The following is a 22,371-nucleotide window of genomic DNA, read 5'->3' on the forward strand; positions in this document are numbered from 1 at the left end:
TGTTCTGCCACGCAGTAAAAGCTTCCAGGTAAAGTCTCTGATAATGCTTCATAGAACTTCTAATTTAGAATTAGAACACAATGAAAATGTTAATTAGAGAGTATTGCTATTGTGAGATTACTCATTATTCTCCCAGTCTGTACCACCTCTTGCTATATATATATAATAACTTTCATTCTGATTCTCTAAGGAACCTGGACTTCGCTTTGTACATTGGAGGTGAAATATTGAACCGAAACTATTGAGAAAGGAAGAGTGGTCTTTGCTTCAAAACTTCTCAAAGTGCAGTGCAGACAAGCAGTATGATGTGGGAATGCAAAGATTCCTTCATGCATGTTACCTCGGTGCTCCCATACCACAGGAATGTGCTGTTAGCCCCTGGCTAATTTATTTAATTGCACATTTATAAGGCAATATATGAATTAAAAATAGAATAATATAAAAAAGATAATACTACTGTGTTTGACCTCTTTATTAACATATTTTATGTTCATATTTTACAATATAATAAGTTATATGTACAGCATTAAACAAAATTATTAGAAAGTAAGATTTGGCAAGATATACAGGGTTTTTTTGTTCCTGTACATCTTTTGTGTAACAATAAAAATACTGTATACTATATAAAATAATGTTAAATAGTCTGTGTTCACATTGGCACCATTGATTTCAAGACCCTCACTTTTTAAGGCCCAACAAATGTACGAAAGAGGATTCCTTTGGCTTCTTTTAAACAAATGAGTGGTGCGTACTATTAAATGAAACATGAAATAATGGGGATAGTCAACTGAATAACACTGCAGTTATACACTGGCACAAGAGAAGTAGAATCCTCCCATTCTATTTTTTTTCCTTTTTTTAGTAGCAATAGACTGAATCTGCAAATGTAGGGTCTTGGAAATCTTGTTGAAGATTGCAGAGCTGTCAGCAAACCTCAGAATCTTACTGAAGCCTGTTGAAGTCTGCACTAATTTGTCATTGATTTCAAGATAGCAAGAATCCCATCCATAAATTAAACATCAGTTAGCCAGTTAAATATTCAAATAAATGCAGTTTGCATCTTCCTTTATAAGAAAAGTCAAAATTCTCCTCAGATTTAGCACATGCAAATTAACAAAGAGTGAGTTAATGATACTGAAGAAATGGTGAAAGAACAGCGAGGAGAGGTTTTATGTTGCAGTATGTACTTCCTCTGCAATACAGATGAAGTGCTGAAAAGATCAGTAAATACAGACGTTAAAGGGTGATACTAAGTGTTCAGCACAATTATGATGCTATGATAGATAAGATCTGGTTATTAATGGAATTAATGGAATGCTGGTTACCAACGTCAGAGTTAGAGTTAATATTTTTCTCACAAAATTTTTTTTGGTCAAGCAATTTGGAATTGAAAAAGTGTAGGTTGGTAAGCGATGGTACTCTCCATTTAGTGATTAAACACTGAAATCAGTCATTGCCAATTTTAGCTACAAATTAAGGGCAGAGATTTGGCATCACCTTCTGGATTGGGATCTAAACAAGTTCACAAACCTTTTGACAAAGAAAATCAGAGTAGCTAACAGGAACAAATAATGGGATTTCTGTTGTGGTTTTTGATTCTTTACCTTCCAGAAGAGCTAATTTCCATCTGTGGGGTCTGTGCTCACGTTTCAGGTTTGATGTTAGGAAAGATTTCTTCTCTGAAAGAGTGGTGAAACACTGGAACATGCTGCCCAGGGAGATGATTTAGTGGGGAAGTATTGATGGTAAGTGAATGGTTGGACTAGATGATCTTAGAAGTCTTCTCCAACCTTGATGATTCTATGATTCCATGTTTTACATGCACTGGAGCACAGCATTTCCAAGCCACTCGTTTCTGTACTTTCCAACTATCTAAAGAAATCTACTGTTTTTGCTCTCAGCGTCGCACATGCCCAACTGTTGTCTGAATATTCCTCTGCTTGAAATATTGACATACAGACGTCACTATTGGAAAGTCAAGTTGTTTGTGCACAGTTTTTGCATTGCTTTTTTTTTTCTGGTAAGGAAGAGAAAAACTTGTTGCTCTCCTCTGCACTTGTGAGGGATCACTGCCAACTCACACTGCCCTTAGCCAACTGGTTTGTCTGCAGAGTGTGCAGTTTGAATTTACAATTTCTGAAATGAGGGTATGGACCACGAGTGCATTTACATGCATTATATACAGCGTTTAGAAGCGCTTCCATCTGTAAATTATCTTGGAGCTTTTTTTCATATACTATAATTAGTTTATCTGAGGACTGTGTATATACACTTATGCACATACTTTTAGATTTAATAAACCCATAGGGAATATAGAAAATGAAACTGGTTAAATATTAAATGTGTTAGAGCTGATAGAAATGTAGGTGCCTAATGTGTATTAATGGATACTGTGGCTGTGGTGCCATTTTTGACTGTAACTGCTAGACCAATGGTTGACCAAAGCCCCAGGATATAAAGCCATCTCCGGCGAGCAACTCAACAGCTTGCAAACCAGGCAGGAAGGGCAGCAGCAGGCATATCTGCACATGTACTCAAAAACAGGCTGCAGAATTCATGTTTTTGTGTCTGCTTATTGTCAGTAACTGTTTAACATAATTTTTTTGTTTCACCACCTGTTTCATACCAAGCTTCTTGGGAGAATTCTGTTCTTGTTTTGGTAGATGTATAACTTCATTTTCGTAGAAGTAAAAGAGAAAAGCTTCCCATTGGTTACCAGGAGTGATTATGTAGAAGAAATGGTCTCTTATCCAAAGTCTCCAACATGCTGCTGGCTGGGATCATTGTTCTCAGAGGTGTTGTGGGAGCACAGGCCCCAGCCAGGCCCATCAGGAAGTCACTGCTGGTTCAGGAGCAGGCATTGCTTGTGCCCACTCCAGGATATCTGCACACAGAGACTCGACAGCATCCAACCGCTCAATTTGTACCAGTTTGGTGAGCAGTTCTGGGATGCTGTAGCCTGCTGTGCTGATGCGGTCAAACAGCTGCATGCCATCTGTCATGCCACCAATTTCATCCCTCTTCAACCCGAAGCTCTCAGCAAGGTGACGCCACGTTTTCACTATGGCCTTCTCGGTGTTGTATGTTGAACTGAGCATTCGGCTGGTCTTCTCCAGGCAGTCAAACGGCAGCTCCGTAGGGCTCAGGCCTGCAACATGAAGGGTTCTGGTCAGACAGCTCTGTGTACAACTCCTGGCTGTTCAAAGAATTTCTTAAAATACTATTAGCAATAGGCACAGCTAAAATCTTCAAGTGTGAGTTCACGATAGGTATGTTTAGCTCCAAACAGGATAGGTATGTTTAGCTCCATATCTCACCTGGAAACAGTAGGCTACAACATTCACAGAATAATTAGAGTAAAAAGTTTGCTGGGGAAGAAGTACTAAACGGGCTGTGTGCATTCCTATGGTACTGCCCCCTCCTGCAACAATTCACTTGCTATGAGGAGTGTATTGGAAACATATCCCTCATGAATGGCACCTCTGCATGTCCAGCACAGCATTTGAGTCAAGAGCTCTGACCCTTCCCTGACTCCTTCAACAGCAGCTGCTGTAACATCACTGTAATTGAAAGTTGCCCTTGTAGGAATGCAAAGAGTGAGGTGCAGCAAAGACACCAGATGCTTGCAAGCATAAAAGTCCCTGCAAATGTTCGCTTGTCACTGCTAACACTGAATCTCTAGAGATTATTTATGTTTCATTCTGTGAGGAAAAAGTTATTCCTTCTCATACAGTTTTTGTTTGCACTGCTGATCACTGTAGTTTTGTTCACTGTTTCTGAAAACAGTCTTTTGCTTCTGTAGTTTTCCTGCTTCACACACAACAGCAGTAATTTGATGGGAGATAGTGCTCCCTGAATCACAGAAAACTTGTTCACGTGTGTGCACAAAGTATGTGAGACAAAAAAAGGTAAATGCAGTCACATCCTCTGTACTGCATGAACATTAGTTTGTGTATCTTCTGCTGAAATACTCCAGCTAGCCAAGTGACAAAGAGGGTTAACATGGACAACGCTGGCCTACTTGGAAACTCTGCTTGTTGTCATGAGAAGTGGGACAGCTCTTAGAGAAGCAGAGTAGGTCAAGACTTTTGTCTGAAACACAATCCTGACCCTCCACAAATCACACTTTCGTATTTGGACCCAACTTACGCCTTTTATCCATGCAATTAAACAGATAAACACATTTCCTTTAGGTGAAAAGGAAAGTTCTCTGCAGTTTGGTCTGTGTGGATGTCCACATCACTCTTGCATCTCTCCATCTGGAGAGCAGCTGTGGTGCACAAACCCCAACCTGAACAGCTTTGGAATCAGGGCAACATAGTGCTTCCCGCCAGACGGCAACAAATCTGCCCCCAGGAGCTTTTTCCAGAGTTGCACTTTCTTTCCATGAAACTGTCCTTTCCATAGGAAAATAGAGGGATTTACATTTTACAGCAAACAACTGTGATTTAATTTTGTGCTTTTACAAGAGGCACAAGTTCTGTACACTCACCTTCTGCAACATCACATACGTTAGCGTACACATCAAGTATCTTTTTCCTTCGACTTTGAATCTAAAAGAGAAGAGATTTGTTGCATTATTTTTTTGGTCATGAGAGTAAACAAATGGCACACAGTAGTGCAAAACCTCTGGGAGACCCTCCTTTCATGGCTCAAGAGATTATCACATCATGTCCTCAAGGGTCATTTTTGAAGACTGATGGAAGAGGATGCAACAATCCAGCAAAAAGTAAAAGTTTCTGCTTTGGCTTACCACTGCTTGAGGACTTTCTTTCAGTCTGTTCTTCTTTTAGATAGTGTCTTTTCTACTCTAAGTGCTTCTGTGTTTTGTTTCTCTTTCAGACTGAAGGAAACTCCAGATAATGAGGACAAATTCAATGTCACACGGAAAAAATGCAAGGGATTTCCAGGTAAATTGGAAATCAGACTGAAATTGCCTTCATTCAACAGTGTAAGAGAACTTTAGAGGGGATCACCTTTTCTGTCTTTTGGCATAAAACTGCTTACTGCATTGCTGATTAATTAGATATTTGCTTCCACAATACATTACTTGTGTGAATCTGAAAGATTTTATAGAGAGACAAAAAATCAGTAGCAATTTAGACAGGGAAAATTTAAGGTCGAGGGTGCTGTCATCATTTTTGACAAGAAAGAGTGTCAAACTGAAAACTTGACATCTTCTAAGCTGAAAATGGACATTTTGATGTAGTTTCATTTAGCCAAAATATTCTCAAGGTTTGGCCTTCGATTCAGCATGGATTGAAAATAAATGTCAAAATGTCAGGAGTTCTCAGGGGCTGGAATTGTCATCTCTCTGCCAGCTTTCATTAGGACTGAGTTCTTTGAAAAGCTGTCATTTTGATAGGACTCCAGCATTATCTCTACAAATTCACCGCTTTTCACTGCAAACCAGGATGAAAAAAAGCTCTATTATTTTCACTATTGTTTTTTAAAAATTTGTTTGTTTGTTTTTGGGGGTTTTTTTTAGGAAGATTTTTCCCATTTTATTTGGACTCTAAGTGGCAGGACACATCAATTACTTGGATTAATAGACTTGCAGCTGGAGACAACCAACTGGCTGCTCCACCCAATGCCTGTTTCACAGTATGCCATTTTACAGGGAAATGCAATACAGACATTGACTTATTCACAAATTCTGGGTACAGTTTACACATGCTAATCTTTGGGATCCTGATGTACATTTGATAAGCTGTTTCAGAAGCTTATAAACAGAAAAATTTCTTTTAAAGGAATTTGTTAAAATTCATATAAGACAATGAATAGGTGCCTATTTTCATTCTCTCTTCATTTTTAGAACAAGGAATGAGGGTAAAGAATTTCAAGCAGAAGCAAAATTACTCAGGATGATCTTTTTGCTTGAGCCAGAAGATGGGAAATTTTTAAAGCTTTGTGATGGAAGCAAGCAGGTGGATTTGGGTTTGGTGATCCTCCATGTGGTAGCACCTTGCATAATGGTTTTTGGTTTAACCAGAGCAGCCTTTGATAAGAGCAGGTCTTCGACTTTCTTTACCCCTCTCAAAAAGCTACTTAATACTCTTTCTAGTACTAGAAATGCTATTCAGTCTCTAGCCTCAAGCAAATTACCGCATTTCTAACTTCTGGCAACTGGCTTAGATGTGAAATCTTAGGTATGGGCTGGGGAATCTTGATGTAATCTGCACTTTCATTGACAACTTTGTCTTCAGCCTTGTTAGCAGGCCTCCGCTCATTAGCAATATGTAATGACAGTAGCTCTGAGAGAAAAGCTCAAGTTTCAGATGTACTTATGAGATACCTAAATTGCTCAGGAGAATGTAACTACTATGTACAGTCCTTAAAAGGCAAGCAGTTTCTTATTAAATGTTCTGAGTTCCTACTTGCCCAACTTATATAATGTAATTCTAAGCAAGGGCATACAGAAGTGTGATAATGTTGGATTTTTACAGAGACCTCATAAAACTGAATTTTAAAATAGGAATGTTAGAGTAGTAAGTTATTTTCAGATAGTCTGACTAACTACACAGAGAAAAAACATCTTTCTTAGGCTGAGACTTCGTGTGTCTGGCTTCAGCTGAAAAATGAGCTTTTTTAGAAAATCTGACAACCATCCCAGCAAAGTAAAACATGCAAACAAGATGCAATTTCAAACCTTTTTTATTCTTCACAACATAGCATCTCCCTCATGAGGAAAGGCTGAGAGACCTGAGACTCTTCAGCCTGGAGAAAAGAGGACTGAGGGGAAATCTGTGCTTATAAATATCGGTGCTTATAAATATCTAACGGATGGGTGTCAAGTGGATGGGGCCAAGCTGTATTTGTTGGTGACAGAACAAGGCACTAATTGGAACACAGGAAGTTCCATATAAACATGAGAAAGAGCTTCTTTCCTTTGGGGGTGACAGAGCACTGCCTGGATGCTTTCCTGTGTGACTTGCTGTAGGAAATCTGCTTTAGCAAAACTCAACAATCTCCAGAGTTCCCTCCAATCCCTGCAGTTCTTAAATTAATGATACCATTTTGTCCTAGATATTGCTATTTTAAAAATTATTTCTGAAGTTCTAAAAACATACAAAATGTCAGAGCAAATGCTTTCTTTTTAAGGGCAGATTCATCTTAATATAAACTAAACACTGTGTGGGTGAGGGAGTGCCTAACCCTGCTTTGAGTAGCCTAAGTGAGATAAACTGCCCTGAGCAATACAGATTCAGCAGGAAGAAGTGAGGGCCTTCCACAGCAAAACAAACAGTGCATTTACATTGCCCTTAGGAGCACAGGAGTGTTCTTAAGCACATATGTGTTTTTGGAAGTTACACGCACACACACACACAAAAACAACCCACTGAACACAACTTCAGATATTGCTGAAAATTCGAAGGCATAGAAATAGCCATGCCCCTGAGTCAACACAGGCAGATGCTATGCTATTGTGTGACTTCAGCCCCACTGTCCAATTATTTTTCTGTCTGATTTTCTGTTGTCAAAGTAGCTTTGGGGTTAGTTATATTAGCATTAACTATACTGGGGGTTTGCTGTTTTCCTTTTTCTTTCTTTAGACTGTGAAACATACAGTGCAAAAAACCAGACTTACTTCTTTTATAGCAAATGTGTTTTTCAACCCTGAAGAGTATTAATACATCTACACAGACACGCTCTTCAATATTCAAGGAATTTCATGTGCCATTATGCAAATGAGAGTCAGTAATAAAACTGTCAGAAGAAACTCTCTTGTATTTTGTGGATTAGTTCTATCTGTCTGATAGTGCATTTTTTTATAGTTTGTATCTTGTTTTCTTTAGAAAAAAAGAAAAAAACGAAAAAAACCCCCACCATCACCACCAACAAAAACACAGAAAGCAACTTTCAAATTTGAAATCTCAAAATTGCCTTACCCCTGTTGATTTATTGCTTGTAGAAGATTTATCTCTGGCCAAATGCACTAAAGATAACAAGCATCTCTCTGGTGTCCCTTGTTTGTCAACTGCAGCTTCTTCATCACTATCCATGCTACGACTTAGAAGTCGTTCATTCTCAGAAGATGCATCGTTTTCACTGTAAAATGAAGGATAAGGTTGTCTTAGTGAAGTCTCTCATGGTTTGACTCCAATGATTTCCTTTCTGCTATCCCAGAGTAATGGAATAGAAATGTTTTCCATTGTTTATTCCCCTGAAATCCTGTGAATGTAACCGCATTCATCTTCTGAGGATATATGTGCAATGCTCACCAAGTTGCACAATCATGCTTATCTTGCAAGAATCCTTCCAAAGAAGGACTTCCCACTGAGGACAGTGTTTGCCTCAGTGGAGTTCTGTAATTCAGCACAGAATCTCTGTAGGCTACAACCCAGAGCACATGGTGCTCAAGGTAATGTTTCAATGCATGGTGGCCTTGGTCACTTCTTCCAGAAACTAACCCCTGCAGCTCTTTCATTGACACATTTTTCCTTGATCTACCAGACTAGAAAACTACTTCTACTTTGTTCTTCATGAATTTCTCTGTACCAGGATAAATGGTGACTCTACCCCTTTCCTACTTCAGTCAAAATTGAAAGCATCTTTTTTTTTTTACCTACCTTTTAGCAGCCTTAGCTGGAGTTGCTGTAAGTTTTTCAAACTCTTCTTTCTCAGAGAATATCACAACATTATCTGCAGATAAACAGTTAGAAAAATTTACATTGGAAATGGGTATTCCAACTGGTATTCCAACTGTCTGAGGAGCTACCTTAGCTGGCAACCTTGCTGCGAATGGAAATCTCTCTGCTACCTTTTGAATTGCTATCAGAGGGTTAAATGACATTCTGGAAGTACAAATGCTATTACAAGAGGGCTGCTCCAAAAATAATGCCTCCTATTTTATGATGTTGGCCCACAGTATCAAGAAATGGATGTTGGTGGTATGGCAAAAGAAGCTGAACCTTCCTGCCAAAATCCATTACATGTTGTTGCTGTGTGACAGGTGGCAGCAGAGGGGTACTCTGACACAACAGCATCTGACATAGAAATGCAGATGAAACAGAGGGGTGTCAATGAATTCCTCCATGCAGAAAAAATGGCACCCACTGATATTCATCAACACTTGCTGAAAGTTTACAGAGACCACACAGTGAGCACAGTGAGGTGACAGGTGGTGCATTTCAGCAATGCTGACAGTGATGTAAAAAGCAAACCATGTTCTGGATGGTCATGCACAGCTGTCACACCACGAAATGAAGAGCATCTCAATCAGCTCATCAGCATGAATTGGTGGATTATGACCAGGGAACTGTCTTTGGAGCTGAGTATCAGTTTCAAGGTTTTGGAAACAATGATGGCAATACTGGAATATTGCAAAGTTTGCACCAGGTTGGTCCCACTGATGCTTATACAGTAACTGAAAGAACACTGTATGCAAGTTTGTCAGGACCTACTGAACCAATCAATACTGGGCAGAAGGTGACAGTTTCCTGGACTGCTTCATTACCAGTGACGAGACATGCAGTCACCATTATGAGCCAGAATAAAAATGATAGTCCACATAGTGGGAACATGTGAATCCCTCATTGAAGAAAAAGTTCAAGATGCAGCTTTCAGCAGGTAAAGAAACATGCAGTATCTTTTGCAATAGGAAAGGAGTGGTCTTTCTGGATTTTCTAAAACCTGGACAAACCATCAACTCTGACTGCTACATCGTGACACTGATTCTAACTTCCAGAGTCAGGCCAGAGAAGAAGACAATATTTCTCTTGAAACCCAATAGCACCAGGCCGCACATCAGTTTGAAGACCATGGAGCACATTACAAATCCTGGCTGGACTGTCCCACAACACCCACCACATAGTCTAGGTTTGGTGCCTGCTGACTTCTATCTGTATGGGCCGATGAAAGATGAACTGTATGAGCAACAATCTTCTAGCAACAGTGCAACTGTGAAACAGTGGGTCATTTCCACGGGTGAGGATTTTTACAAGCACAATATGCAGGCTCTTGCTCATTGCTGGTGAAAATGCATAGCTAATGGTGGTGACTATGTTGAAAAAGAGTATTTTGTAGTTGAGAATTTACTCTATCAAATAGTGTTTTTGTGCTCTTTGTATCTGCTGCAGTTTCCATGAAAATAAATAAGAGGCATTACTTTCAGATCAACTGATGTACATAATATTTTGTAAACAGACATTGAATGGGGGAATTGTAATTAAGAGAAATGTAATATGAATACTTAAGCCCAATGGCATCTTGGATAGAAAACGTAAAACTAAAGCAACATATACCTTGTACTTCTTTCTTCTCTTCTTGTGTATTAGCCTGAGCTTCGACATTTTTTACTGAGTGGCTCTTGCAACAGGCTAGAATGTAAAAATAACAATAATTATTCTCAGAAGCTATCTAAAATAGCATTTGCAGCAAAAGACTTGTCGTGCTGAACAATTACCTTGAGCAGAAGGTTTGGTTTTCACAATGTAAAACATTATGATGAGGACAATGGCAATTGCCATTATGAATATGGTAGACATTGCAATTATCAGAGCTGTAGCCAGATGTCCTTGTCCTGAAAGGTCTGCTGGAAAAACAAAGAAGTATTTTTGTAAATAATCAACTCTTCAGACCAAAGAATAGTTAACAGTTCTCAGTCCACACTACCATTAGAATCTGCACTCTCATTTTGTTGATCTGAGTCTTGTTTAAGCATTGCAAAACTAAATGCTTCTTCTCAAAGGGGAGCTATCTAATAATTTTCAAAATTGTGACTTAGGCTGCAAGAACAACTTAATAGTATTCATTCATATTCATATTAAAAAATACACATATTCAAAAACGTGATCAGATGACTATACAAAGATACAGGAAAGATACAGGGGATGGTATTACCTGCTGATAATACAAGAAACTATGTGTACGCAGGAGTAGCAGCGTTCCTAACAGTGAACTAGTGAAATAGTACTTAAAAGAAAGAAAAACAAACAACAAATACTAAACCAAAAAATCCCCACAAAATGGGCTGAGAGATAAAAGGTCCATTGATGTCTCTGACTGCCTCAAAATCTTTGCAGTAAGGGAGAACACAATGTACTTGTGGAATAAGTAATTTTTTTTAATAGACTTAAAACACAGCATGGCTGCAGGGTGAATTTAAAATAAGATATGCAGAAAGACTGAAGCAGAATCTGGATGGACAGGTCAGAATCAAAAACTCGTGAAAGAATGCAGAAAATATCAGGTATACTAAAAGGCAGGAGAATAATTTTTCTGAAAACATGATCTTCAGGATCTTGTTTACAGACAAAACGACCAGGAAGATCAGTGTGGTCTGTACCTCATTAACTGCATGCTTCCTGTTACATGTACTCTGTTCAAACATTTTAAAAGCCTAATAATCATAGTGGAGAACAGTTTAGAACAGTTGGGTAAGAGACTGGCTTTAGTCCATTTTTTTGCCACCATTCTAAATGAGGCTTTGCTGAGGCACAGTGCCCTATCTGTATCACCACCAATAATGTGCTAATTAATTGCTGGCACTGCCCACTAATGTCCAAGTGCATTTTAAGTCCATCCTCCTAGAGCAGCAGTATTGATTAGCCAAGAAATAAAAATGAATTCTGAATTGTTTTTAATAGCCATCTGAGAAATCTGGAAAGAGTGGCAATGAAATTCACAACAGATACCATCAGTTCAGTTGCACTTTTGCTGATGCTATTTTTGAGACCAACAGCTGCCGCATTCAATCCAGGAATGTCTTCTTACCTTTGTGAGCATGCTGGTAAGGTGAGAAGGTACTTGTGCCAGAGGTGCTTGGGAAAATGGCTGAAATGCCAGAGGTAGCCCCTGCACCTGCAAAAGAAAAACAGAAATGCCATAAACTTCCACACTTAGTTCATATAGTCAAAGCAGTATCTTAGCCCAGGTAAAGAGAGCCTTGGCTTTTCTTGATTGCATTTCCTGTTGGTTAGCAAAGAGCCATGAATTCACCGTGACGTTTTGAAATGTTGCTAACCCCAGTATGCATTGCTGGCATGTTGAAAATTCTATGTAGAAGACAATTTTGCACAGCATCTAGAAGGAGGAGAAGTCAAAGCTTGTGAGCGGTTATGAGCATAGACAAAACTCATCACATCAATGTTCTCATGGTTATCCTTCACTAGCAGGATCACCATGAAACTCTGATAGTAAGCAAGCCCTCACGACCCCACAGGAAAACCTAGCAAAAGCAACAAGCAGGACTGTTGGTTCTGTTTCATGGAGCTGCACTGTAGTAGAAAGAAATACTAGAATTTCTGCCATCTAGCTGGATAATTTTTTCTTATGATCCCCTCCTAAATCTGTATCCAAGGGAGAAAAAAGCCCTCAAAAACAGTGAGATGAAGTACCTCAAGTACTGCTTCTTGCAGGCAGAATGAGGTTGCCCAGTGGAGATTTTCCTTTGGTAACTTCTACAGTTGGGTTTAAAAGTTAGCTAATATTTTTATTAATCTTTCACATGTTGCCACACACCATATTTTCAAAGCAGTAAGCCAAGTCATAAACTAACATCTTTTCACAATACTAGACAATAGTGAATATTACTGGGAATAAGGTTGTTGATGAGAATGTCGTATGAAAATACAGGGTGGTATTGGCATAGAATTCCAAGAAAGGCATGAAAACATTGGGTTTGGAAGAAAACATCCTCTTGATTCTCAAATAATTTTTCAAATAATTGGTGAGGAGGTTATGCAAACAGCCACTACGAACAGCCAAGGAAAACCATCCTCTGGCTGGGAGCAGGGATAAAAAATCCCTTCTGCTTTATATTAGCTGTGCACAGAAAAAATCCAGTGATGACATTTAAATTCAGCAGACCTAAAGCCAGAAGACTGCTCCAATCACACAGCACATGGCTCAGCAAGCTGGTGTGGCAGCTAGAGTAGCTGAGAACTCACCAAGCCATTCTTTTGACCCAGTAAATATCACAAGAAATTCGACCCACTAGGTAAAGTTGACAGGAAATTAAGTGGCCTGGAATGGTCTGAGAAATGTTCCATGGTTAAGTACAAAGAAATGTACATGCTCTTCAAATTAAGAATAATGTTTTCCAAAAAAAGGAAGAAAAAAGATATTACCTAACATAAAATGTAGCTGCATGTAGTGAATGCAAAGTGTACATTCTTAGTATCCACAAAGTACAAGTTGCAGATGTCTTCAAAAGATATTTCCTTTAACAACGGTAAAATTTCTTTCAAACGTCATTTCTTGAAAGGAAATGAACTCATTTATTATGAAAACTGAAGGAATTTTTGAAACTGACAGAGTGTTTTCATAAAGCTTTAAATGCACTAATTGGTTAATTCAGATACTTTTACCATTATGTACATGGCAGGCAGATTGCATATATCTTGTTTCCAGTCCCTTCCCTGAAACAGTTCTTGGAAGAATTGTTTATAAGTTCCAGAACCTGCAGCACAGCAGTGGAGCATCCACACGTCAGTAGATGAAGATACCGTCCCTCTGTACTGGAGGTTGAAGACAGGTACTTTGTAAGATTGCTAGTAATTCTTCACAAACTGAAATGAATCACACTTCGTTTCAACCTTATATTTACTCATTTCAGCTGAGCACTGGAAGCAGTCTAGTCAATGGCCAATGCTGCAGCTAGAGAAAAGTCTGTTCTTTCATGTCCACAGCTACTAGGTTTATGCCTTTTCTTGCCATCTCCTGGCAAACCCAATTACAGACAATTGCAATTCTGTGCAGTTCTTACAGGCTGCAACAAGTCAACAGCAGCTTTCTTTCCACTGCCTTTCAATTAATATGGCAAACTGCTCTGCTCTGTCTGCCTGCAGTTTATCTAATAAGCTTGAGTTCATCTCCTTTATAAGCAGGGTTTATCATACTCTCTGTTCCTTCATTTGAAAAGTGGAGTAATTGAAGGATTTCTGCCTAATCCTTCAATCATTCAATCACTTGGTATTGGTAACGTAAGGTTTTTCATCTGTAGGAGGACGGAGAGCCTTGGTGGGATGTCAGGGAGCAGCACTTCCCAGGAATGGTAATGGGGAAGGCTGTCTGTTTGTCCTTCAACATTACTGCCACCCAGCTCTACCCACATGAAGATATTGCGTGGTGCCCACTCTACACACACTGAAGCTTCTCCAACATACAAGGGTGGTCATTTTCATCTTTGGAAGAGCCTGCATAAGGAATGGGGCTATGGTGCTTCTGTGCTGTCTATCATGGCAAGAGGTAGCCTGATGCTAAAACTCAATGGCCTTGCACATATGCCTGTGTGGGAGTTAGATATTATGCATATTTTAAGTCTATTATCAAATTTAATAATTTGATATATTCATTATGAGCCAAGACTTTTCTTTAGATGTGGCTTAGAAACAAGTGCCAACTCACGCACCTGCACTACAAGGGGAACCAAAAATGCCAGCTTCTGCAGAATTTCAGTTCATGCCTTTTTCCATTTGAGCAAAAAGAAGCAAAGTAACAAATAGAAGCAAAGCAAAGCAGTCATGAAGTACACCATGACTCCAGTGTCAGCTGTTCCTGTGCACATCCAGTTTTGTGTTCAGATACATTATTAAATTTCGTTCCAATGCAGATGACACCAACACAGTCTATGAAGACTTAGAGCTCAGGGAGAGACATCCTAACATGCTACAGCACAACATATGGAAATAACTGTTTTAAGCCCCAAAAAAGACTGATGGCTGTAATATAGCTGTGCAAAGGAGTGGTTTGTATTCCTAGACACCTGTAAGTAATATTATAGGAATGTGATAAAGACACTAGGAAGAAGGCTTATCAGTGAAGCTTTGCCATTTTTTGCATTATGTTTTTATTAAAAAAAAAAAAAGATATCAGCAGAGTCTAAATAATATTTCATTAAAAAGCAGCATATACTGATTAGGAGAACAATTTCACCTATATTCAGATTTGAACATTTGTTGTTGTTTCTTTCTTTAACTGGAAAGATAGCTTTAACTTAAATTGCCATGCAGACAGCCATTCATCCCCACAGTGAACAAATGCAGGATAGTAACATAACATTTTTGTTTTAAGGAACCATTCTGCTTTTTGTAACAGGACTATTGCTGTTGTTTATGTATCTCAAGACAGATTTATAGCAAGAAGTGATGAACAAATGTGCCAGATCTGTGGGACGAGGAGGGCACAGGGAGGGGAGGGTTGCCCAACATGCCCTCTCACAAGTGTTTGTGCCTGGAGGAAATCTGGTGCAGCAGGGACCATATGTGCTTCTGACATATGTTGCTGTAAGTGGCAGCTTACTGGTCCGTGCAAAGGACTGCTGCTCCTAGCTAGCAACAGCTTTTCGTGAAGTTTATTTAATACTTAATGACTCACTATAAAAACACACAAAGTGTGTATGCAACAGACTACCAAAGTGATCCTGAAATACAAAGTGTTTAAAAAAAATGCCTTTTTGCCTCTATGTGTCTGCTCCTTGCTACTGGGAGCAGTTTGCTGTCTCTCCTTTCGCACCCCACTTCCCACAGCCATGGCCCATTTATGAATGGCAATCCATACTTGTTACTGCCAGCTGAGCTGTGCCTGCAGGCACTGTGGCCATTTTAAATGGGTGAAGTAAGATAAAGCACCCACGCAAATTAATAACCAGCAGCCTGAAATATGAGATGGAAAAATATATTACATTGAGTTGAAGTTCAATAAAGGTAGGTAGAAAGTTTATGGCTGACAAACTAATCGGAAACTAGATTATAACTAAATCTGGTCATAAATAAAGACCTAGCTATTGAGAAAGCCCACATCAGAATTTTCAAATTAATGTCAATCTGTATTCAGGTACTTACAGAAAAGGTTTTCAAACTTAAGGGAAGAACTTCCTATGGAAAACCTGTCCATTTGGACAGTCATGGAACTGAAGCTGCTGTCAAAATCCAGCTGCTCTTCAAGGCATCTACATATGGACTTAGTAAACAAACATCATTCAACTCTAATAATATTGCAAATCACACACAGCAGAAATTATCTCAGGCACTGGAGGACTACTTGAGTGCTTTGGATTTTCCTGTTATTTCCAGGAGATATAAAGAATAAAGGCAGTTCAGTTCAATATTTACTGTAGCCTCAGGCAGATTCTTCAGTTAGTTTAGATAGTTATTAAATTGGGAAGAGCGAGAAGCAAACAAATTCCCTAGTTTGAACGTTTTAAAACTTGTGATAACCCTAACCCTAATTCCTACAGACTTTAGTTTCAGATCTGGTCATTCTCACTGTAAGGAGCCACTACTGCTCAGACACCTAAAGACATACTTTATACTCTCATGCTGTGTAATGTTTTTAACTTTAGTTTTTGTCTCCCATTATTTTGCTGGGGCAGGGAAAAGTGCTGAGGACAGTAAGATGTATGGCCTTAGCGTGACAATTTATTTATTGTTTTGTTTAAGATTTACTGAGAGCTTTAACTGTACAGTGCTATTATGTTGCAGGTAGATGTGCAGGGACACCTCACACTTGTGAGAGGGAATGGCCCAAAGACCTCAGAGTTTTCAGGTGAGCTGCAATTGCATCAGATGCCCTCCTGTGTGATACCCAGTGTTACCTGGGCTCAGCTTTCCTGGCTGCTCAAGAGGGCAAAGTCCATACTTGATCCTCAGATCTTTTCCCTGGAAGGTTTATGGCTGAGGCTGGCCAATTTTCTCCCAATATTAGGTATAGACAGGCCCTGAGGGAATGAGTACAAGGCCACACCACCAGTGAACAATAAAGCACTGCCTTCAATGTTTCTCCTGTTCCACATGTAAAGAGGAATGGGGTGTTCGGAGATCAAACGACTCAAAAATAAATAAATAAGTAAGTAAATAAATAAATAAAAAGTTTGTTAGCTCCAGCTAACAAGCCTATTCATTTGTAAGCCTAATTTGAAACAGAAGGAAAATATCCCAATGTTGATCGTATTACAAAAGGACAAAACTGGCAAGAAAAGAAAATTAGTGATGTTTCAAAGATTGGAGAGTTAAAACAAAAACCTATGAAATAATTATTTTTCAGCAAGGCAAGTGTTTTTGATGTTAGGCTTGCTTGTGTTATACGTTTCAGTTAAGGAGGCTCAACCTTAAACATGTGGGTATAGAAGCGACCCCTGAGGAGAGCTTGCTGCACTGAGCCCTCAGCCTGTTAGTAACTTGTTCTGTCTCATCTGCTCAGCTGGTTTTGAAGTCCTAACGATGCAACAATAGATATCATCTTTTATGTTTCCAGATGCTATTCACTCTCTCATAGTTCAAAAATAACTTGACTACATTTATTTTTCTTTGTTCTCTTCCTTTTTTTTTTTTTTTTTCTCCTCCCTTTTGTCTTTTGCTAAGCCATTACTGACTTAAAAACTTACACAAGTTGATCATTACAACTGCATTCATGCCTATGGCCAGGAAAAATAAATAAGAGGAGTTAGCAGTATGCTTTGTCCACGTATACACAAGAACACATAGAAAAAGAAAACCCCCAATCATTTGCTGAAATTCCCTACATCAATAGTTTGAGTGGATAAGTGTTTACATATTTATCTTAATTGGGTAATAATGACTTCAAAATATAATGTTCAAGATTTTCTAGCAGAGTTTGGTTTTGTTTTTCTCCATCAATTTTGAACTTAAATGGCAAACATCAAAGTTCAAACAGAAGAGCAGTTAACACACATAAACTGGCTGAGAACTGCAGCTGCTCAAAGATAACATCTCTTCCAGCAGCAGATGCACTTCTGCCAGAGAAAACTCCATGTAGGTTAAATTCTTCTGTCTTTTGCATATCCTTCTACATTGGATGAAAGCAAAATAATAACCAACAGCTCTGCATATTCAAAGGCCTCAAGTGACTTCAGTTCCAAAACTGCTGACAGCAAATCCAGCACCATTAACTCTGGGAAGCCACATCTTAAAGTGTTTTGGTGCTCACTACCTGCAATACATCATCCTCCAATTTGCAACAGAAATCTGCATCCAGTAGCTGCTTCCCTTACCCTCTGCGAAGCTGATAGTTGTCACAGAGGTAACACATCCCAGTTCAGTGTCAGCATGGGTCACGGATGGTTCACAATGTTCTTCATGCACTGCTGAAGGCCTCACATTCAATGTTTTAACACTGTGCTCCTCTGTGCCCAGCACAGCCGAACTGAGGCTCATACACAGTAGACGTGAGGGCCCAAAAGTCTTACAGAGGCATTTCACAGTACACAAGACATGAAAAATAGAAATCTTTATGGAGATGCTGACTCATTTCAGAAGACAAACTCTTTTCCACGTAAGGAAAAGCCTTCCTGCATACATAGTGGACATCTTTGTACTCACATAAGCACACCCTTTGTTCCCTACCAGCACTTTTCTCACAAGCCACCACCAAAACCTGACATTCCTCAACCTGACATTCCTCACAGGGCACAGAGAATTACTGCTTTTATCTTTCAGTCCAGAGTGAGATTTTCGGCACTGCATTCTGGTGATACGGTTATCTTGATTAAATATCTGACCTCTACATGTCTCTCTCTCCTCCCATTCTGATCCATGCTACTTGTGCTTTTTCCACTTCAGGTCCCTTGAGAAGAAAAAAATAAAAGCAACATGGGCCCATCGTGGAGTTTCTTTCTCACCTCCCATACCCTTTACACTAGTATTTCCAGATGTTGGGACATGGGGTGTTCATCTTGTTTCCTCAGCCATTTCAAGGTTTATTGACTGTTTAGGAGATGAAAGTTGCACAGCAGGCTCTTGGAGTTGAAAGCTGTTTGTTTATCCTTTGATCAAAACCAAATATTTTTCTACCAGGTAGAATGTATGGTGAGGCGAGGTCTTTGAGCTTTCCCTGCAGCAGCACACATACCTAGCTCAGTTCTTACTCTCTCCCTATGTAACAGGAAGATCAAGCAGCTCCCAGACAGTATTTTTCCAGCTAAGGAGAACACCACGGTCCTTCAAGTCAGTCTCAAACCTAAAGAAGGCCTAAAATGGGATTCCTCTGCCCTAATTTTTGTGTCTAGAAGTATTAAAGCAGAGCTTGGCTTCCTACTCATGTAATTTGCCACCCTTGTTTCCCTGCAACACTTTGGGCCACCTCTCTCCAGTTACATGAAAGCGTTTGGAGAACAGGCAGTTTTGGGCAGCAGCACTCTGGAAAACTTTAAAAGGTTGAAGCTCCTGAAGGCTGTTCAATGCTACTTTGAAGTCTCAATAAAGGAACTGAAGAGGCCTGGGGCTGTATGGACTTTGTTAATACTTCCTGGGTCCTCCATCATGACAGTCAGAGGGAGAAGCAATGGCCACCAATAGGCAGAAGTTCTGAGTATAGGAACCATTCATACCAAAGAGCTGATATTATCCTTCATGTGACAAAAATCACGTTTGCTTTGGAGCTACATGCTTAGAGTGCAGAAGTTAGATTAGTTTGGAATTTGCAAACCTCAAAAAATTATGGAGCTGTGCAACACTGACATGATAACTTCTCGATTGGTATGATCTGATGGTAATGAAGCATGTGGTAAATAAGGTAATAAGGTTTTTTATTTACTTATATTTAAAGTCTTTTGCTAACACCAGATTTTATGCTGCCTGCACAACAACAGTGAGAAAACATTTCCTTCAGCAAGACTGATTTTCCATTTGGAGTACCAGTTTTTGTCTGTGAGCCAGGAAGGCACCATTACAAACAATATCCAGAAGTTTAGACATTATAAACCAAATAATCTGATCTCAGTGATTTGAGTAATTTGGATTTTTAAAACCTTTCTGGTCTATTCAACAGTTGTAATCAAATGGCTAGTTTCATGGATCTGACTAAAATGATAACATTTATTATTGCCAGGACTAATGTTTGCTACATGAGTATTCAGACAGTTTGTAGGCTGTCTAAACTACTCCCAAAGATAATATATTTATTCTTCTGTTGGCCAAGTTTAAAATGCAAGTGGTTAATCAGTTGTATAATTCACATTTCCCTTGCAAATATACATTATATATAATATCTGCCAAAAAGGCAAAAATTTGTGTTTTGAATTGAGCAATAACTGTAAGACCTTCAGGTAGCTCCATGCCACATAAGTAAGCTACAGTATGTTTATGCTACTAAAAGATCCACTTCAGCATGTGCTTAAGACAGAGTATTGGAGCTTAAGAAGTGATTCATCTCAAATTAATCCTACTATCTCATGCCATCTTCTATTTTGGAAACAAAGCAAATCTGGGATAAAATGTGCATCTCTATACTGGCTGGTGGCATCTCAAGGAACTGTTGAGATGAACACCCCACATCTTGAAGCAAGCCTTGGCATGCTGGAAGGGCAATTTCATCGAATCATAGAATGGTTTGAGTTGGAAGAGACTTAAGATCACCTGGCTCCAACCCTCTTGCTATAGGCAGGGACACCTCCCTCTAGACCAGGTTGCTCAAAGCCACATCCAGCCTGGCCTTGAATGCTTCCACAGGGGGGGACATCCACAACCTCACTGGACAACCTGTCTCAGTGTTTCACCACCCTCACAGTAAAGAATCTCTTCCTAGTATCTAGTCTGTATCTACCCTCTTTCAGTTTAAAGCCATTTCCCCTTGTCTTGTCACTACATGCCCTTATAAAAAGTCCCTCCCCAGCCTTCCCGTAGTACCTCTTCAGGTACTGGAAGGTTGCTATAAAGTCCCCCTGGAACCTTCTCTTTGCTAGGCTGAAGAGCCCCAGCTCTCAGTCTGTTTGCCAAGTTTCACTGATCACCTGTTGATCAAGTCAGTCTGCAGAGCTCAGTACCATCAGTGTTGGGTACCATCAGCAACGATAGCACTGTTAGGCTCTTGGCTGGAAGTGGGTGTGACTATATACTCACTGACAGAGCAGCCAGCCTGCATAGGCATGCAGAAGATGTGTCTGCATCCCTTCCTCTTATCACATGCCCTCATCTCCCACTGAGACTCTTAGCCTTGTGTTTCTACTTAGCTCTCCACGTTCCTCCCACTTCTCACACCAGGGTCCTCCCCAGCACCCTTGCCTTGCCTCCTAGGACAGACCTTATCTCAACAGAACCACACTCCCTCTGGCCTTGCCACTCCTGTCTCTGGGGCAGAAGTACATGTTTTAGGACCAAGTGAGGTCCTGCAGCCAGGCAGGGAGAGGTGACAGACAGCTGAGCAGCCACAAGGCATACACGTGGGTTGGAGAATGCCTCCTCCTGGACTACCACCCTAGGATTCTCTGCAAGATGATATATATAATCCAAGCTCCTGCACTTTAGGAAAAATAATAGATGTTAATAACCCATCCTCCTCCTTTAAAGCGGCGTGCAGGTTACCAACCATACACAGTTCAGCAGCATCTGAACTAACTAATTGCTATTTCTGTACATAAATAAATGTTCAGGGAGCTTTGTGTCATCCACTGCTTTCAAATCAAGTAGGCAAAGTGCTGCAATTCCTTTTCATGGCAAAGATTTTAATGGGCTTTTCTTTTTACATGTAGCAGGTTTCTCTGGCAGATAGCTTGTATTTGTCTTTTATATATATATATATATATATATATATTATTCTCCTGATCTACTCCAGTTTCTCTGAGGGAGCATCCAACTCATTTGCTGTTTCAGAGGGAACTTTATTTTTCCTTTTCTTTTTCTCAATTTCTTAATGCTTCAAAGGAGAAAGCAGTCTTCTTGGGGAGCTACATCTGCATTAGAGTGCTATTGCAGGCTGTCTTTCCTCTTCCTGGCCTGAGGATGTCAGCTATCGCACACATGAATAGGAACTGCCAGGATGTCATATACACTTACATACATCTTTTTTCAATCAGCAAACTACAGGTTATTTTGTCAATGAAATCCACAGATTTAGCTCTCTTATCAGTGCTGACTGTCACACTCCAGCATCAGCCCCTGTGTCACCCAGAAACCAAAGGATGTAAAAATGTGTGATGCATTTTTTTGACATCTATGAATTTTTCCATGTTTTCTTCGTAGTTGAACTAAAGCTGAATTTAAAAAATTGCAGTTTTGTGATGTCCTACTTGGTTAAATAACCATAATAAGTCCTGCATGGGATGTCTTAATAGATGAAAGCTGGAGCATAACTGAACAATAGCAGGTCCTAAAATCAAAGGTTCTGATCTCTCCCCAAATGTTCAGCATTTGCTTCCTTAGTTGGCAAGGCTAGTTGGAAGCAGAAATTGCTTTACTGGAGACTGAGTTATTGTTTGAACATAATAATCATTGCTGAAAGACTTCATATTGAGCTTCCAGATGATCCAAGTCAAAACCAGATGAAATGCAGAGAAATTGATGAGCACTTACATTCTTTGGTGTTAGGAGGTGCCAACAAGCATGAGTAGCAAACCATTCCATATATGTTTCGAGGTCTGTTTTCCAGCATGTAGTAACTGAAATGAAGGGCAAGATGAGGCAAAACAGTGTAAAT

General features: G+C 39.6%; 1 protein-coding gene across 4 annotated transcripts in view; it reads right to left on the bottom strand.

The window, feature by feature from the left end:
• Positions 1–454: 454 nt before the first annotated feature.
• The window catches only part of EDAR (ectodysplasin A receptor), a 71,911-nt gene continuing 49,994 nt past the window's right edge, over positions 455–22,371 (bottom strand). For 3 of the 4 annotated variants that reach the window (XM_052705667.1, XM_052705664.1, XM_052705666.1), the window contains exons 5-12: positions 22,248–22,333; positions 11,716–11,802; positions 10,406–10,534; positions 10,245–10,319; positions 8,571–8,643; positions 7,890–8,049; positions 4,493–4,553; positions 455–3,148 (exon numbers count right to left, since the gene is read on the bottom strand). In XM_052705667.1, the coding sequence (XP_052561627.1) occupies positions 2,829–3,148; positions 4,493–4,553; positions 7,890–8,049; positions 8,571–8,643; positions 10,245–10,319; positions 10,406–10,534; positions 11,716–11,802; positions 22,248–22,333 (991 nt within the window). In that variant the 3' untranslated portion in view covers positions 455–2,828. The remainder of the gene's footprint in view (positions 3,149–4,492; positions 4,554–7,889; positions 8,050–8,570; positions 8,644–10,244; positions 10,320–10,405; positions 10,535–11,715; positions 11,803–22,247; positions 22,334–22,371) is intronic. The other variant, XM_052705665.1, reaches the window with a different exon arrangement.

This window comes from Tympanuchus pallidicinctus, unplaced genomic scaffold (genome assembly GCF_026119805.1).
Source record: "Tympanuchus pallidicinctus isolate F22 unplaced genomic scaffold, pur_lepc_1.0 scaffold6, whole genome shotgun sequence".
Classification (NCBI taxonomy): domain Eukaryota; kingdom Metazoa; phylum Chordata; class Aves; order Galliformes; family Phasianidae; genus Tympanuchus; species Tympanuchus pallidicinctus.